Source organism: Carassius auratus, chromosome 32 (genome assembly GCF_003368295.1).
Source record: "Carassius auratus strain Wakin chromosome 32, ASM336829v1, whole genome shotgun sequence".
Classification (NCBI taxonomy): domain Eukaryota; kingdom Metazoa; phylum Chordata; class Actinopteri; order Cypriniformes; family Cyprinidae; genus Carassius; species Carassius auratus.
In genome coordinates, this window is record NC_039274.1 from 4,127,355 (window position 1) to 4,140,271 (window position 12,917).

Below are 12,917 nucleotides of genomic sequence, written 5' to 3' on the forward strand. Positions count from 1 at the left end.
AGTTTGGACCTTCAGCTTGTTGTGCACCATTGAAGTCCATTATATGGAAAAACTCAAAAACCTCAATTTCTTGGTGACTGAACACAGAAAGACAAGAACACCTTGGATGACATGGGGGGTGAGTTAATTATCAGGACATTTTTATTCAGGAAGTGAACTAATCCTTTAACTAAACTTCAAAAGTATGAAATGTAAATTCTAGTAAATGTGTTGTGCTGGAACTGCTAAAAGCAATGTAATGTACTGTACAACACATTTCTTTAATGTAGTAACCCAAAAGTCCCAACATGTCTGTCTATCAAACATAGATAATGATCATTATCATTCTCTGTTTGATAGACAGACATGTTGGGACTTTTGGGTTACTACATTAGAGAAATGTGTTGTACATTACATTGTCTGGAGCATAAATAGATGCTCCCATTCAAACCTAAAGCAGACAAACCTCTGCACAAGCGGCCTCTGCTCTCTTTGTACTGTCCAGGTAACTTCTCTTTCACCATTCTTTCACAGTTTGATGACCTCTCCATCACTTCAACAAACACAGGGTGTGTGCATTTGTTTGTATGTGGAGTGTAAATTAGCCACCCACTGAAAAAGATGCTTTGTCAGTTTATTTAGGGTTTTACCACTGTGGGGAGTGAGGCAGTAGGGGAAATAGAGATTGGGTGTGAGAGGAGGATCATTGTCCAGCTAATCCTAAATGGCATTTGCATCTCTTTCACACCACATTGTAAGTATAACCCCCCAACAGTACACACATACCATTTCATCTATTAACACTCACTAAGGCTTCAATCAATAATAGATTTTGATCAAGTTTCCTGCTTCTGTGATGTTTCCTCAGCAGGGTATCTTCATACAAAGTGTCAGTAACAGTAACTGGTATAATTTCAGCTGAACTAAAATGTTTACATCATAAAAAAAAGTAAATTATAATATTAATACTTAATTAAAACAAATTTGTAATTATGGATGAAACTGAACTTTAAAATGCAAGTAAACATATTTAATGTCTTACAGTTTTTTCTCAGTCGCTTTGGTACATTTCTCGAATCACCCTTGAGATTTGCAAAACAGCAAGTGCATTTCTCAAAACAACTCGTACAAAGAGGAAAACACAATGGATTACCTGCGAAAGCCAGTCTCTTGCTCAAAATCCTTAGTTCATCTCTCATAAATAAATCTCTGTGTCAATGAACATATCAGTGCCATCAGAATGACAAGTCCTTGTGTCATAGTTTACGGATAAGACAGTCAAATCGCTTCGATCAAATCGTCAAATCGTCATGTTGTCAATCTAACAGTTTACTCTGGAGGGATGTTCTGATGTAAACCATGGGAACGTTTTAGATGACAGTTACTGTATTGAACAGTATGCCATATGCTTATGTATGCCATATATACCATTTCAAAAGTATATATTTACATATTACTGTATGTGTGATATTGATTGAAAGAGACTGGATAGAATTCCCAGTTACACTTTTACTAGTGGTCTGACCCCCCAAAAATAAAAATAAATAAAACACCCTTTACAATGCCATTGTGATATAAAAAAGGAAAAAGAAATATGGGCACAAAGATTAAAATAAGTCAGTTTTTCTCAGTCACTTTGGTGCATTTCTCAAAACAGATATGAAATTCTCAAAACTACTTGTACAACCTCTGTCCACATCATCTAGTCATTTATACACATCACAAAACCAGTTTCTCATTCTTTTGAATAAGTTGCGATTCCTTTTGTACATCCATGCAATTGATTACGCACATTTATCTGCGGTTTCCTACATTATCATTTGCTAATGTCATGCTGCTCAAAATGTATTATACAGTTTTCTGTGAAATAGTCTTACTCCTCAAAACATCTAGTATTTAGTTAATCGTATAAGTCATTAAATGCAAAAAGTTAATCTAGTTGTCATAAACTGCCAAGCACACTTTTTATATTTATTTTTACACATTATTATTAGACTTTTTGTCAATTTGGCATGAATTGTGCAAGTGAATCTTTACTACTGAAGAGAATGTAGATGATAAACCAATGATAAACCATTTCTCTGAAATAGCTCAAAGGTTTATCTCATGAATCTTCAGTTGGAAAGAATATACTGTTTAGACAGAGGACAACACAAGAGTTACACATTCAGAAAATTGACTTATTTTCATCTTTGTGCCCATATTTCCTTTTCATTTTCAATATCACAAAGGCATTGTAAAGTTTATTTTCATTTTATTTTTATTTTTTTGGTCAGACCACTAGTAAAAGCGCAACTGGGAAATCTATCCAGTCTCTATCAATCAATATCACACATACAGTAATGTGTAAATGTGTACTTTTGAAATGTTATATAAAATGCATACATAAGCATATGGCATACTGTTCAATACAGTAACTGTCATCCAAAATGTTCCCATAGTTTACATCAGAACATCCCTCCAGAGTACACTGTTATATTGACAACATGACTAAGCGATTTGACTGTCTTATCCGTAAACTATGACACAAGGACTTTTCATTCTGATGGCACTGATATGTTCATTGACACAGATATTTATTTTTGAGAGATGAACTAAGGATTTTGAGCAAGAGATTGGCTTTTGCAGGTAATCCATTGTGTTTTCCTCTTTGTACGAGTTGTTTTGAGAAATACACTTACTGTTTTGCAAATCTCGAGAAATGTACCAAAGCGACTGAGAAAAACTATAATGTGTAAAATTAAAAATAAAAAGTGTGCTTGGCAGTTTATGACAACTAGATTAACCATTTTGCATTTAATGACTTATACGATGAACTAAATACTAGATGTTTTGAGGAGTAAGACTATTGCACAGAAAACTGTATAATACATTTTGAGCAACATGATATTAGCAACTGATAATGTAGGAAACAACAGAGAATTGTACATAATCATTTGCATGGATGTACCAAAGCATTTGCAACTTGTTCAAAGAAATGAGAAACTGCTTTTTTGATGTGCACAAGTGACACAATGATGTAAGAATTGAACAGATAGTTTTGAGAATTTCAATTCTGATCTAAGAAATGCACCAAAGTGACTGAAAAAAACTAATATGTGGTCAGATTTTCCAAGATATCAAAGTATCTTCAAAACTTAAATTACATGAGCCATATGCTTACTATACAACAGCACACATGTACAAAGGCACACTGACATGTGTATACACATTTTATGTGTATATAAGTTTATAAATATATATACTGTATATACCTCCAGGCACGTAAAAAGTGTGCTCATATCTGCACTCACACACATATCTGAAGCAGAACACGTACAGACCCCACACACACACACCCATACATGTTCATACACCTTGACCTGCACAGTTTATGGAGTTTGTCAAGTATGAAATGTTTGAAGTAAACACCTATGGTTCAAGTTGCCAACAAACTCTATGACCTGGTGACACCAAGTTCTGGCATCTCCACAAGAACATGAACATAAAATATTCCAGATGATTACAATTTCAGTTCATATATAAAAAAAATAATAGACAGACAGACAGATAGACAGACAGACAGACAGACAGACAGACAGACAGACAGACAGACAGACAGACAGACAGACAGACAGACAGATAGATAGATAGATAGATAGATAGATAGATAGATAGATAGATAGATAGATAGATAGATAGAGAGATGGATAGATAGATAGACAGACAGACTGCCAGACAGACAGATAGACTGATAGATGGATAGACAGACTGATAGATAGATAGATAGATAGATAGATAGATAGATAGATAGATAGATAGATAGATAGATAGACAGACAGACAGACAGACAGACAGACAGACAGACAGACAGACAGACAGGTAGATAGATATACAGATAGACAGACAGACAGATAGATAGACAGATAGATCTTTCTACGAGGTCAAGAAAATATGATCATATTACCCCAATTTTACAGTCTCTGCACTGGCTACCTATGAAGTTCCGTATCAGTTACAAATTATCATTACTTACCTATAAGGCCCTAAATGGTTTAGCTCCTGCGTACCTAACTAGCCTTCTACGACGCTACAATCCATCACGCTCCCTAAGGTCACAAAATGCTGGACTTTTGGTAGTTCCTAGGATAGCAAAGTCCACTAAAGGAGGTAGAGCTTTCTCACATTTGGCTCCCAAACTCTGGAATAGCCTTCCTTATAATGTTCGGGGTTCAGACACACTCTCTCTGTTTAAATCTAGATTAAAAACACATCTCTTTCGCCAAGCATTCGAATAATGTATCTTTTAAATTATGAGTGTAGTTGCATCTGATCAAAGGTGCATTCTTATTCATTAGCTTGGGTTAAACTAATTTTACTTTGTTGGATCAGCAGCTATGCTAATGACGTCTGTATTTTGTTTCTATGTTTCGCCACGGGATTCACATCCCGTGGTAACTAGGATTTACACAAGCTCCAGTCTGGATCCAGAACACCTGAGAAGAGATGATGCTGACCCTAAGAGGACCCCAGATGATGCTAACCCTGAATCAACAAACAGAACTAACAATTATTGCTAAATGTGTGACTGAATCATATAATAACTTAATTAATAATATTGATAGTTCATCGTCTAGCTGACTACGTCTTGTATTATTATTATTATTTTTTCTAAAATCCTGTCAAATGTGCACAAACTACTAGCTACTACTAAATATTGTAGAAACATAATTTTCTGTAAAGTTGCTTTGTAACGATTTGTTTGTAAAAAGCGCTATACAAATAAACTTGAATTGAATTGAATTTAATAGATAGATAGACAGACAGACAGACCGAAAGACAGACAGATAGATAGATAGATAGATGGATGGATGGATGGATGGACGGACGGACGGACGGACAGACAGACAGACAGACAGACAGACAGACAGATAGATAGATAGATAGATAGACAGACAGTTAGATAGATAGATAGATAGATAGATAGATAGATAGACAGACAGACAGACAGACAGACAGACAGATAGATAGATAGATAGATAGATAGGTAGGTAGATAGATAGATAGATAGATAGATAGATAGATAGATAGATAGATAGATAGATAGATAGATAGATAGATAGATAGATAGATAGATAGATAGATAGATAGATAGATAGACAGACAGATAGTTAGATAGACAGACAGACAGACAGACAGACAAATAGATAATTTGTTAATTTTTTTTCTTAAAATAGCCTTATGAAATGTTTCTTCCCCTTCTGGTTATGAAATGAAGGCATAAAACATTCATTTTAATTTATCTTTTAATTATTGAAAATTAAGCAAACTTTATTTTTTGGTAAACAAAGGGGATATACTATTAAGAATAAAATATGGAGGAAATGTTGTGTAATTATTCCTTAAAAATTTATGTTTGTTTCATTTTAATAGTAGTAGTAGTAGTAGTAGGCTATGTATACATTCTGTTGAACAATAGTAATAGATTTCTGGCAAATACTTGTCTTTAAACTAAACCAGACTTTATTTATTACTTATTTTGACGGGTTACCGTACCTTTACAGTTCTGTGTATGTGATACTACAGTCTATGATGTGATATATGACACTAGTTTTACTAAATTAAACGGTCAGGCTCATGAAGTGACTCTCAGAGCAGTTCTGGAGATGTTGTTCATGTGTTTTCATCCTTATTTAGTATGACGACAGAAGCTGAAATCACTGCGAGCATCACGGGCCGCGCTTCAGTGAGTGTGTAATGAATGAAGCCGCGTTTCTGCACCATTCATTAACACGGACTCGCAGAACATGCAGGATTCATATTTAAATAAACTTTTCCGGCTTAATATTTACAGATATTAGTCCATATCACGATGTCAGTGCAATGACCTACTTTTGATTAATTAATTCAAAATTTGACAAATTCCATGACATTCCACGTTAAACTGTAAATTCCGTTTTTATGACTGGATTCCGCGATTCTGTGCGCGTTTTCTGCATCGCTGAAATCATAGGGCCTTACAGTAGACATCTGTCTGCTGTTTGCCCGATGCCTTAAAACCAAAGTATCTCCATATAATGGAGCCAGTTGTCTTTTTTGATACTAGTTCTGTTGCCTCCGGTGCTGGTTGCGGACACTGCCATGTTCAATGAGACAACATGCGAGGGGAGGGGGAACAAAAGCAAGGAGGCAGGGGCGAGCGAGTGGGGGCAAGCACAGCACAGAGAAGGCAAGTAAGCAAAGTGGCGGAATCAGAATGAATTAAATATAAACAATATATCGATATATATGATATGTCAAAATCCATATTGTGTTAAAAAAATATCTCGATATATTTTAAATATCAAGATATCGCCCACCCCTAAGATAGATAGACAGAAAGATAGATACTATGTGTTTCGTTGTGAAAGCAAAACTACTTTGTTTTTGCTTTCCAAAACAGGACGTTATCCGCTTCGTCATGCCTAGAGTTGATCAGTGCTGATTGCTGAGGAAATACATCAACTTTGCACTGTGGAATACCGAATCAGCTTTCACTGTGGATGAAGTGGAGTCCAGCAGAGGGTCATCACATGGCCTAAATCCTAACCCTAACCCTAACCCTAACTGCTCCTTCGTCGAATCCACCGGCTTCACTGTTCTCATGATTGCCAGTCGTTCTTCACTCAAGCCTGCCGGCCACTGCTCACTAGCCCGCAGCGCTCCCGGGAGATGGCATCACAGTATGCGTAACATTTCCATCACACGCATGAGATATTCAGCCAATAAAAACAAACTGGATAGCTGTCTAATTAGCATACACCTCGCTTTTCAGAATGATGAGCTTTGTAAAAATCGATGCATTTCAGAAAGGCGGGGCATAGAGGAACAACAAAAAACATGCGATCGCGATCTTTAAACAATAAATCATGCAGCAATAATGTAAACAATGCAAAAAAAAAAATTTGCCAGGATATCATCACGTTCTAGACCAATCGGATCTCACAAGACACATTGGATCTCGCGATATTCTCGTCACATCCCTAATAGATAGATAGATAGATAGATAGATAGGTATATTAGGAGAAAATCTGTACTTTCTGTACTGCAATGGCTCCTCAAAAGGACATCTCTTAGTGGAGCCTTTTTATCCTTTTTATATAAAGTATATTTTGATACTTTTTTTTTTAAATATTGTTATGGATAAATGGATATAAACTGTCTCCACAAGCTGCATGTACAATAAAGAGCTACTTTATTGTTGACACGATAGAAGACATTGGCAAGTTTTGTTACCTACATTGGATTGTAGGTAAATAAACATCCACCTAATTCTGCGCTCTTTTTGCTTTATGACTTATAAAGTATTTTTTTATGATGTGAGAAAAGGCTGCAGGCAGTTCTATTCTATGCATGAGTGAACTGTCTAAATGATCTAACCTAAAGCAATGAACGAATTAAAAAATTTCAGACATTTTTGCATTCCTGTTTGACTAATTAGATATTATTAGTATATATTATTAGTAATATAGTTATTCTTTCACAAATTATTCCAGTATCACAAGTTCTGATTCTAAACAGACATCACTGCTAAAACATTATCAGTGAAAATGATGAGACAATGATTTATCAACAGTAGTTTACTTGGGCACAGTAGTATTACTATTCCCATGGCCATGTCCCAGTAAAATTGGTCTAGCGATGGCCCTGGTGTCCATTATACTTCTGAACTAACTTGCTTTGAGGCCTGTTTTGAGGATATTAAAACTCTTGTGAACAATGCCAGATTCACTATCTGTATTTTTTAAAAAGCATTGCCAAAAGCATTTGCCAAAGCAAGTAGCTCCAGCCTCCAGGATATATCTATTTGTGTCTGTTTTTCACATTTGGAATTGGTTAAAAAATTATAATAATCAGTGCAATCAGGCAAACACAGAGACACACTGAACTGGGGGTGGGGTATGTATTTTTATGAAGTACTTGAGGGGTATGAACAATAGGATGTGGTTAGATTCACTTATTGAATAGACCTGAGGGTTGTGTGCTCTTGCTCTTGGGGGATGGGCGGCACTATATGTCTACATGCCTGTCCTGATGGCTAACAAACTCCTCCCTCTATGAATGACAGATGCCACCTTTCACCTTGTGAACTGAGAAACATGAACTGGGCAGAACCTTAGGAGTAAAATGAAAGAACTCCAGAATACTTACTGAGAATCACAACAATTCAACAGCCAATCATTTGGAAGAAATGTGCAAACTACATTTTAACTGCCTGTTGGAGCTGGTGCACAACAATGCCCTTTGGGAAATGTAGGAGCGTGATGTGTTTTGTTGTAAGGTCACCACATGTGCTCTTCTGTCCCTGTTGTATCTGTCCCTCTACAACAGGTCCCTCCCTAAACATGTTCTCACCTGTCTGCCTCCCACTATTGGCTATTCTGACAGTTGGACAATGAATTGGTCACATAGTGATGCCATATCTTTGTATTTGCAGCAATGTATCCAATCAGATCCAAAAATACAGGCATGCAAAGCATTTCAGATTGACCAAGATAACTCTGTGGCATGATGGCTAACAAGACAACATAACTGTGCTCAATTAATGTAGTTAATAAGGAAATTTTAAACACGAGAAAAAAATGTCCTTATGATTTCACATAATGTTTGGGATGAGTAAATAACCATTTAATCCATTTAATCTGTCAATAATGTCACATGTGACGTGCAAATACAAATACAGTGTCAGTAATCAGATTGCAAACCATTCACTTATACCAATAACATCTGTGTAACAAATTATGAGCCTGAGAACGACTACATGTGTATTTATAAAAATAAACAAATACTGAGAATAAACACATAAAAAAGAGACACAACAACAAGAACAACAAAAACATTTAGATAAAATAAAAATAGATAGCCTATATAAAGTTAAAAACTTCACAGTTATTATAGAATGATAAATAAAGTGGCTGTTTTATATTCAGCATTGATAATACGTTTTAAAAGAACATCATATATGTCTCTACATGCAGTTGGGACTATTCAAATGTGATGTGCATACCTCTGCACTTGCACTCAATAAATATAACGGATTGTATCTTAACAACTCCAGATGAATAAACATCCAATCCCATCAATATCTCAAGTCAGAAGTTTCGCACTTGTTCTTACAGATCTCAAGGAAACCAATAGGCTGCTTTCATGTCATAAAGTAACCTGTGTTTATAGGCTAAACTTTAGCTAAAGCGTGTGTGATTGATCTAAAGCAACGGCAACGGTTGTTTCAATTTAAGATATAACTAAAAGAAGTAACAAGCAATGCTTACTTACCGCAGACTCCGATTTGCGCACCTCTGTACTTAAAGTGAGGAACACCAGTAGCACCGCGCCGAGACTCTTTAAGTTCATGCTGATTTTAAAAGAATCTTGCTTCTTAACATTGACAGTTACAACTATGAGCACTTATTGAACATAACATATTCATCCGTTAAGCTAACTGCAAAACCAGCACGTCTGTTCAAAAGTTACAGAGGGATTGTTCAAAGTTTCTAGGCTGTCCGGTGCTGGCAGCGCTCGGAATAATGTAACGTTACCGTCACTTTACTGCATCCCCTTAACCTGCTCACCGCACTAAAACATATCCCTCCGCCAAAACTAATCCTAGATCCATTCATTCAAGGATTCATTTAAATGTCTCTGCTGATTGTTTTTGACGGACAAACCATTAACATATATATTATTTATATATTTTATATATGTAATATTTTTACTCGCTGTTTTTATTCTTTTTATATTATTAGTGGATTTGTTATGATGTCATAGCGGAGGACGCATCACAAACATTGAAAAAAGAGTGCAATAAAGTTTTAAGTTAAAAGTATTCATTTTGCAGCCTACCGCTGATTATTAATATTGAGTTATATTTCTGCTAACTATGGCTGCATTAATATGGAGTTACTTGAATTTCATTCTTCTCATCAATTTATGCGTTCATGTAATTTTATTATGTTTTATTATGCCCAGTCGTGTGTCAAAGTTACATTATTTCAGCTTACACAAGTGGCACACAGTTTAAAGATTGTTATCGCTCTTTGCTATGGTCCGTGATACTTATCGCTGTTTGTTTAGAGGCAGAAGCGCGAGGCGCGGGTGATTGACGGGTGAAGATCCCGCCCTCTTTTCCAGAGCGCAGCACTTCTTCCAGCGCTGCGAGAATCGACTCTGCCGCGAGGAGAGAGAGCCTTTCCAACACTGAAGTTTCTTGTGAGTGAACTTCTCTTATTCTCAGAGGACACACAGAAACAAAACTTCACAAAATACTTATTGCATGTGCAAAATTATATTTTCATCTCTCGTTTAATTGTTTATATTTATAATATAATTGTCCTTATCTCTTCTTGCACTTCGAAGTGGACGAACCGCTCTCCGGATTCTCAAATGAACAGGTTTGAAGCCATCAACAGAGGCTTTCTGTGAAGACGCCGAGGATACATTACCTGCGTTTTTCTCAAAGCTTTGCAAAATGAAGCTTTGGTAAGTATAAATATATTTTGAGATGTCATTCTAGTACGCGTGGTTACAAATTCAGACAAAGGGATATTAGTGAACTGTTTTAGTCTCTGAGTTGAATAAAGTGCTTCATTTCTCTGGAGCACATTTGATGGTTTTGTTAATCTCCCTTCACAGGAGTTTTGTGTTACCTGTTGTCTTGTATGCAGTGTCTGCACAAGGGGTAAGTCTGCTGCTATCAGTATTAAAACACAGATCAGTATTTCCCCTTGTGGTTAATGTCGCCAGTATGGGTTTGACCATTTGTGATTTAACTGAAACTCTTAACTCTTCTTTTTTATATACATCTGGCTCATGATGTTTGGGTTAACTTTTGCAAACACATTTGGAAGTGTTAATAAGACCCAATAACTTGACAAATTACAACCTGTGAAGTTTTGTGATAACATTGTGTGCCTTGTTAAACTTGTCAGATTTCAAGAGCTTACAATGTTTAGTTACTGTTACAAATTCATTCAATTTTCAGTGTGTTCTTGTTTGATTTGTGAAGTGTCTCAGTCCTCTCATCACCCTACTGACAAAACACTCCTCCTCCTACTTAATATGCGAAGTACCTTGTTTCTAAGCCACACCCATTTACCTTACTGTTACCATATTGACACTTGGTTTTATATAAGTATGTCATCAATGGATATTTACATTTTTATTCTTCACCTGTATTATTTTTTAACAAGAATTTGCATGCACTTTTAGTATGCATCAATTATGATCCATTTATCATGGCTGATTTTGAAGTAATTATAGCAGTATACCTTTTAAAAATCTATGAAAAGATGTCTCTCTTATTGGATTTATTTGAAAGTAAGTTTTGATTTTTTTGCTGTTCTACATGTCTGTAGAAGTTAAGGAGTGGCCCTGGGTCTTGTATTTAATTCTAGCAGTTAATGGGAGCAATTGTAGATGCATGACATTTGAGAATTTATATAGCGGTTCAACACTTATTGAGTGGGAGCGTTTTGAATGGACTCAAGCAGATGTGAGGCTAATGCAGGTGGGATGGTGAGTAGTGGCAGTATTGTCTAGCCATGAAATAATTAGAGCCTGCAATAACAAACAGCTTAGCAGAGTAGCAATTAATGGAGGGCTGGATTTTCCTCATGTTCCTTGTCTAGCATGAAGCAAGAAGACAGTTATTTCAGTGTGGTCCACAGTGGTGAATAGGTCAGTCAATTAGTATATTGATGAGAATTAGGCTGTGACTATTGAGAAGTTTTGAAAATAAACATAAACACTTCTCAGAATGCCAGTACTTGTAAAAAATAATTTGAATTGTTATTTAGTAAATTCCATTTCCAGTAAATCCACACTCATGAACTGAAAAGGAGAAAATTCTTAATTCTGAATTTTTTCCCCTAATATTTAGTCATGAAATCAGAGAAAGAATCCAGTCACATGTGCAAGCTGCATTTAAAGTGCCAGTTAATACCAAGTGTAATCACTGTGAATGCAGAAACATTTGGTGGGAATGACACAGTTGATTGTTACCCAGTATTCATTACAGGCAGGGCTCCAGACTAACATTTGAGAGCAGTGACACAAGCGCCACTAAGTTATACATACAGTATGGTGGCATCAGGAGCAGATTTGGTAGCACCTAGGGGTAGTCGTGGTGGGGGGGGGATATTCAAAAGAAAGATAATTTAATTATACAATTATTATTGTTTTACATTAACAAGCAGTTACTAATAATATTACACCAAAATTACAAACTTTTTTGGTTATGCACATTTGATAGTAAAGCACTGAGTCTGAGTTGAGAAGCATACAGAATGTATTTTTATTACAGTTTTTCTCAGTCGCTTTGGTACATTTCTCGAATCATTCTTGAGATTTGCAAAACAGTAGTGCATTTCTCAAAACAACTCGTACAAATAGCAAAACACAATGGATTACCTGCAAAAGCCAGTCTCTTGCTCAAAATCCTTAGTTCATCTCTCAAAAATAAATATCTGTGTCAATGAACATATCAGTGCCATCAGAATGAAAAGTCTTTGTGTCATAGTTTACGGATAAGACAGTCAAATCACTTCGATCAAATCGTCATGTTGTCAATATAACAGTGTACTCTGGAGGGATGTTCTGATGTAAACTACTGTATTGAACAGTATGCCATATGCTTATGTATGCCATATATCCATTTCAGAAGTATACATTTACACATTACTGTATGTGTGATATTGATTGAAAGAGACTAGATAGAATTCCCAGTTGCGCTTTTACTAGTGGTCTGAAAAATAAAAAATAAAAAAATAAATCCTTTACAGTGTTTTTGTGATATGGAAAGGGAAAAGGAAATATGGGCACAAATATAAAATAAGTCAATTTTCAAAATTTGTAACTCTTGTGTTGTCCTCTGTCTAAACAGTATAAGCTTTCCAACTGAAGATTCATGAGATGAACCTTTG

General features: G+C 35.8%; 2 protein-coding genes across 5 annotated transcripts in view; one reads left to right on the forward strand and one right to left on the reverse strand.

Moving 5' to 3' along the window:
• Positions 1-9,538, reverse strand: part of LOC113051393 (collagen alpha-5(IV) chain-like) — a 38,431-nt gene extending 28,893 nt beyond the window's left edge. The window contains exon 1 of the mRNA XM_026215108.1: positions 9,274-9,538. Within this exon, the coding sequence (XP_026070893.1) occupies positions 9,274-9,351 (78 nt within the window). The 5' untranslated portion in view covers positions 9,352-9,538. The remainder of the gene's footprint in view (positions 1-9,273) is intronic.
• A 537-nt stretch (positions 9,539-10,075) lies between these two features.
• LOC113051392 (collagen alpha-6(IV) chain) overlaps positions 10,076-12,917 on the forward strand; it is a 125,811-nt gene continuing 122,969 nt past the window's right edge. For all 4 annotated transcript variants that reach the window (XM_026215104.1, XM_026215105.1, XM_026215106.1 and 1 more), the window contains exons 1-3: positions 10,076-10,206; positions 10,354-10,476; positions 10,630-10,675. In XM_026215104.1, the coding sequence (XP_026070889.1) occupies positions 10,466-10,476; positions 10,630-10,675 (57 nt within the window). In that variant the 5' untranslated portion in view covers positions 10,076-10,206; positions 10,354-10,465. The remainder of the gene's footprint in view (positions 10,207-10,353; positions 10,477-10,629; positions 10,676-12,917) is intronic.